At 36.1% G+C, this 6,570-nt stretch overlaps 1 protein-coding gene across 1 annotated transcript; it reads right to left on the reverse strand.

Moving 5' to 3' along the window:
- Window positions 1–691: 691 nt before the first annotated feature.
- On the reverse strand, window positions 692–2,463 carry LOC127241549 (probable pectate lyase 5). Its single transcript, XM_051260670.1, has 3 exons — window positions 2,304–2,463; window positions 1,470–2,216; window positions 692–1,396 (listed from the first exon to the last, which is right to left on the reverse strand). Exons 1-3 carry the CDS (start codon window positions 2,423–2,425, stop codon window positions 1,030–1,032), a joined length of 1,236 nt encoding a protein of 411 aa, XP_051116627.1. The 5' UTR covers window positions 2,426–2,463; the 3' UTR covers window positions 692–1,029.
- Between the last annotated feature and the right edge of the window lie 4,107 nt (window positions 2,464–6,570).

Genomic DNA, 6,570 nt, shown 5'->3' on the forward strand with positions numbered 1-6,570 from the left:
AGAATTTTATTAATTTTAAAAATATATTTAATAAGTGTAAGTGAAAAACTTATTAAATTATTAATTAGATGATGACCTATCAATAATAAGGAACTAGTTATGAATTCAAGTTTAAACACAAACATTTTACTTTTCCATATCTTGTGGATAGAGTGCATTAAAATTTTGAAGAACACAATGTCCTAATGGAATAAGAATAGATTTATCTCGATTATTTCAATACAATCTTAATCTTTAATTGATGATAAATTCTAAGATAAACCTCTCTGCTTCTTCAAATCGATCCACCAGATCGGAGCAAACTGATATAATTTTTTTTCGTCTTATGCATGCCTTTGCCCGCCTGCCTTCTTCTGTCACCCATAGCTTAATATATATATATATATATATATATATATTAATATTATATATTCTTTCTCTCGAAATGTTGAATAATCTAACCATCCCATGTGAGCTTGGGCAGCCTCTTTCCGGAAGAGGGTCACGTGCACGTGGCTTGCGTATGCTCCCCTCCATTAATGTTAATATTGAAGTGAGGCCACTAAATTTGTCAGGCTTTTATTTATTTATTATTATTATTGTAAGGTGATAATGTGCAACGGTTACTCCCTTTGAATAGCACTGCAAGCTTATTTTTTTGTCATGTTGATGAAAAAATATTTTGGCTGTTTGTTTCTATGTGTACTGTATGCGGAAGATTGAGAGAAAATCTTAAAGAAATCTTTATTAATAGGAAGGTAACTTACAAGCATATGTATATATGCATGCGTGGCTGTTTGTATATATATATATATATATATATATCAACTCACCGGTCGTCGTTTCCTTCCTCATCAGGAATTGTATTTTTCCTACTACATTGAGAGGAAACCGAGAGGCCGAGGTTGTTGCAGTGAATAATTAATAGTAAAAAAAATGAATGGACTCGAATATAATTAAATATAATAGCTGGTGTGAGAATTAATGGCAGCTCTAATTATATAATTAATTATATATGAAAGGCGAGCTTATTATATTAGGCGGTGACGGTCAACAGCGTCGGGCTTTCCGGCAGGAGAGGGAGCCGGCTCCCATTGTGATGGATCCGACTAGCGACGAGGATCGGGCGCTCAAGCTGGACGCCTTAGCGTAGTTTGAGGAGGCTGAGGCTCCCGCACCCGACACTCTGAAGAAGGCGCCGTTTAGCATCAGGTCTCCCTGGGATCTCCAGTTCCATTTCTTCCATTCTTTCTCTGGAGCATCCTCGTGTTTAGTAACCTCCTTGTTCTCGGCGCGGTTGGGAGCTAGAAAGCGGTTGCCTTGGCTGTTGATGGTGGGAGAGGCACTCCCGCCAATGGCGTACATTCCCCAACTCGTGTAGTCATTGTTCACCACATGGAAATATCCATGTCTGCACCTATTTTTCATTTTAATCAATTACTGTCGTGTTGTTCCTCTTGTAATACAAAATATGAGTCAATTACACTTACCTTGGCATCCTCTGCACCAGTCCTTCCCCGAAATGGTTGAAGGCAATGGTGACCTGCATGTTCTTGTCGGCCTTGTAGCTGTCGCTGTGGCCCAACAGCATCACCTTGTTGTGGTGCGTCATGTAGTTGTTGGACAGCGTCACCGCCGTGGAGCCATGGATGGCGTCGATCAGCCCGTCCTGGCAGTTGGACAGCGAGCAGTGGTCCACCCACACGTGGCTTCCGCCGAATATGGAGATCCCGTCGCCGTCCGACGCCGTCCGCCACCCGTAGTGGTCGGGGGAGTCCCGGACGTAGGCGTTCCCGGCGGCCTTGCAGTCGTGGATATTGATTCCGTGGATGATTATATTGGTCACGTACTGGATGGTGATGCACGCGCCGCCCGCGATGTGGACGCTGGCGCCGCGCCCGTCGATGGTCTTGAAAGAGTGCACCAGTAGCTCCTGCTTGAGCCGGATCACCATGTCCCGCCCGAACACGATCCACAGCGGCTCCTTCTGGATCACGCCGTACCGGAGAGTCCCGGCCTTCGGGTTCACCGCATCGTCCCCGGAGTCCGTGACGACGTACATTTTGCCGTCCCGCCCACCCACCGCGTGCTTGCCGAAGCCGATGGCGCAGTCGGCGAGGCGCTGCCGGTTCTTGTCCCAGTTGGCGTCGCACCGCCAGCAGTCGTCGATTGGGTTGCCGGTCCCGCACGACGACAGGAATCCCAAATTTCTCCTCGTCGACGCATTATTGATTTTCCTGCATGCAGTACACACACACACACATTGATTATATAAATTGAACGTACGGCATATATTGCATATATATATATATATATTTTCATACTCATTGACTTCTTGGACAACAGCTTCAGGGTCAGGATGAACTGGTGAAGACAATGTGGAAGCAGCTGCGGGGATTACTACGGGGAAAAGAAGCAGTGGCAGTAGTAATACTGTAATCGCCATGGCACAAAGTATTGGAATTGGAGTTTGGATAAGAAGAGAATGCTGCGAATTAGTGCTGCTTTAGAGGGTATATATATATACGCAAATATGTATGTGTGTGTCGATTAGGGCTGTGGGTCTAAAATTGTCGCCATGACTGCATATCATCATATGCGGATATGGGGAACTTTCATTGATCAATAATAAATTAGTATGGAAAGGATAATGGAATAATGTTTTGTTTGTGTGATATTCTCTCTCATCGCATTTTAAATTTTATCAAAAAAAAAACATCCAAACGCATCCTAAGCAGTGCATTATTGAGGGTGAGGATATTCATGAGAGTGCATGTGATATGAGACATTATTTAAACAATACATTTATTCCTATCGCTTATCATTACTATTGAATTTCATTTAAATAGTCATATCAAGTAAAGTAAACTTATCATTATTTTATTCACGAATTAAGTTATTCCACCAGTAGAAAATTGCAATTTGGCCTCAAAAATTAGTTTGGATTTTGAACTACTTTCAAATCCATATATTTTCAATTTCGAAATTTGCAACCGAAACGCACTCGAACTGTGAAACCCGTTGTTCTTTCAATAGTATCAAAAATTTTGAGGCTATTTCAGAAAGTTTCAGAATTTTTAAATTTAAATCTAAACTCCCAAAAGTAACAATGTGTGGACTAATTTCCGAGACTATTTCAAATAGTTTTGCAATTTCCGGAATGGTTTAGTTTTACCTTTTTCAAGCCTATTTAAGATGTCTTTGAAATTTTTTAGACAGTTTCAAATAATTTTGAAATTTTCAAGACGGTTTAGTTTCCGCTTTTCCTAGCCTATTTTAGATGCCTTGGAAACTTTTTAGTCTGTTTCAAATAGTTTTGAAATTTTCGAGACTGTTTAGTTTTGGCTTTTCCGAGCCTATTTCAGATACCTTTGAAACTTTTGAGATTGTTTTAAATAATTCTAGAATTTCTAAAACAATTTAATTTCGAGTTTTCCGAACCTATTTCAAATACCCTCGGATATTTCCAATACCGGTTCAAATAGGAATTTTTGAGATTGTTTTAAACATGAATTCTTTGGTATATAGCTCTAACTAATGCTTTTAATTAATTTATAATAATATAATACAATTTCAACAAAAATTTTTTTAATTATATTTCATATTTATTAAATTTAAATTAAAATTTTCTTAAAAATTATAAAAAAATATTTATTTACAATAATAAAAAAAATGTAGTTCAAATATAAGCACCGAAAAACAATTTCATTTATACATCAAAATCATTGTCATATTCATTTTTCATCTCGGAAATAGTTCTGAAAAATATATCAAAATCACTATTTTTGTCCTTTGTAAATACTATAAAACAAATTACCCTCATTACAAAAATAAGGGCAACATCTAATACTATAATTCCACGTACTATAACAAAATATTTAATAAAACTAAATCGTTTTATAAATACCACCAATTTGTTATGCACAAGACAATTTCAGCTTAGATTGAAATTACTTACAAAAAATTTGAATGTCGTATGGAAGTATGGCTTTATCCAAGTCCATGTTGTCGTCATTGTTCTTGGCACCATCATCATTCCCATTTTCATTTGTATTGATAACCCAGACAACATTATTTTCATACAAACGCATAAATACCCTTTAGGGAATGACCTTATTAGCAATAAGTGAGAATAATAGTGTCCAGAGCTCTCCCCATCACAAATTTCTGTAAAATCATCTCAAGGCTCCGTTGCATTTTCAATATAAAATTCATCCAAGTAACAAAACAAATATCACCTTGAACAATAGCAACATCATAAATATGTCTCACATCATCAAAATAACACAACAAATATAAACCTTAAAGGTTTTTATAAATCAAACATAGCACTGTGACTTAACATTCATTAAAAAAAAAAAAAAAATCATGCTTATATAAACACAATTAAAAAGTATGGTAAACTATTTTATAGTTTTCATAAATAATTTATTTAAAAGTCCCAAAATGATAATAAGGATCATGTGCAAGATAAAAAAATATAATTTATCCTTAAAATTATTTTTCCAACAACGACAACATATAAAAAGACATAAAAAATAACATTCTACTAGCTTAACGATATAAATATTTCCTCAGTCATCATTGCTATCTACCATCGAAGAACAATTTGCGTTTGTCTTAATGTTTCTGTTTTAGTTTTCATCTTTGCCTCATAAGAGCAAGTATGAGCCTATTGGGTGGTATGAACAGCTTGCGAACTGGATCCACATAAGACAAGTCGAATAGTGCTCCCTTTGAAGCCTAGTCTTGCAATGCGCCATTTTTTGTCGTAGCCCCCGTAGAACTTAATAAGCTTATTTTTTTATCTTGTTTGTTATAAATGTAGTTTGTGTCATAATATTAACAAGACTTCTTCAAATTCTTCTAAATTCCGAGTAATATATTAGTTTGTGCATGGTAGAAACCAAATTTTATATGTAGTTTGTGATTTAAAATAACTTATTGCTAGCTAGTTTCGTAGAGAGATATGTCTCATCCTTCTTTTCCAACAATGCTCGTGAAGCTCAATTTCCGATGAAGGTCTAGCCAATTGCACTTTCTATTTAATAAATATGTGAATATTATTTAAACAAATCATATCAAGATATTTAATTGTAGCTATTGAAATAAAACTCTTTTGAATACTTTAAATATTTATTTATATAACGTCACAAGTTTATATTTGACGAGATCAATAAATCAAGCCCCACCTTTGTACTTATCTAACAATGCATTGTTGTTTTTGCTATTGTTTTCCATATTTTGCTTTCGAAGTTCAACTTATTCTGGAGTGTTATCCAATTTGGCATTATCAATCTTTTCTGAGTTCCTCAAAGACTATAGTGGACTGTAAAAATTCTCATGAAACACACTATCTGACATGGCCCAAGTTTTCAATGAATTTAGATGCAACGAGCTGTATCAACAAGTACTGCATTAGATTCTTTGAAGTAAAATGAATGTTAGGCTCGATGAGTCGCCTTATGCCTCAGATTCCTACTGCCTATGACCAACCTCCAAATGATGATGTTGATACAAAAACATAATCTTCTATCAATGATAATTCCAAATAATAATATATTTATCGCGTGATAAAACTATGTATTTTTTGAATTTTTATGTGAGAACCATCACAATATCTGATTTTTGGTATACTTTATTGATATGTTTTACTTGATATGATCCAAAGCCCGCTTGTTAATATTATTGATTTTCTTAGCCTTTTTAAGCGACGTTCTGACTCATAAGCGAGGGTGCAACCAACTATGGCAAGGGATGCTCTTTCTGCTTGCGCCCGAGCCTGCCAACCATCCAGACGTTTACCGCTGACGAGCGACGATTCAGAAGTTCCAAGAAATAATTAAGTATGGATCTTCCAATGGCCAACCATCCATTACCAGCCAGCAACGATAGTCTCCCTTGAGCTGTGTCAATGCCCTCCAGCCAAGTGAAGTCTAACAATACAAGCGAGGAAGAGTTGTGCCCAGCCAATGCAGTTCCACAAGTGAGCGAGCAAGTTGGGAGTTATGGAAGTTCCAACCAATCAACCAACTAACTGTCTAACTCCCAGCGGTTGCAACAAAATTTCAACGGCTCTTAATTGTTGCTTTGTAACCACTCAACTAATGTTAATTGATGTCCCATAAACACTATAAATAGGGCCATATTTCACGAGTAAAGATATCATATACTCTGTGAGAAACTTCTTTCTTTTACTTTGTCAATTTCTTGAGAGCTCCAATTCTGTAAAAGAATTATCTTAATTAGAGAGGAGGTCAGGGGAGTGGAGATTTTCTCCTTCTCTAGCCACCCAATTTTAGTTGTTTTCTAGGCAAATTTACATCTTTCATTTATTGCTTTGATTATCGCTTTCATAATATAGATTTCTAGTTTTCTAGTGTTAATCTAATATCAAGATTTCTTCATCTTCAAAGTCATTTCCAATTTAAAATATGTATTTGATTGTTTAAATCTAGAATTTTATTCGCTGTAGAAAGTTCTTTAGAAGAATTGATTATCAAATTCTAATATTGCGCCGTATTCATTAACAAATTTTAGGTAGTTCAATGTAGTTAAGTACACGAGAGCCTTATCGACCTGCTTAATTAC

Source organism: Andrographis paniculata, unplaced genomic scaffold (genome assembly GCF_009805555.1).
Source record: "Andrographis paniculata isolate CXL003 unplaced genomic scaffold, ASM980555v1 Contig82END, whole genome shotgun sequence".
In the NCBI taxonomy this organism is placed as follows: Eukaryota; Viridiplantae; Streptophyta; class Magnoliopsida; order Lamiales; family Acanthaceae; genus Andrographis; species Andrographis paniculata.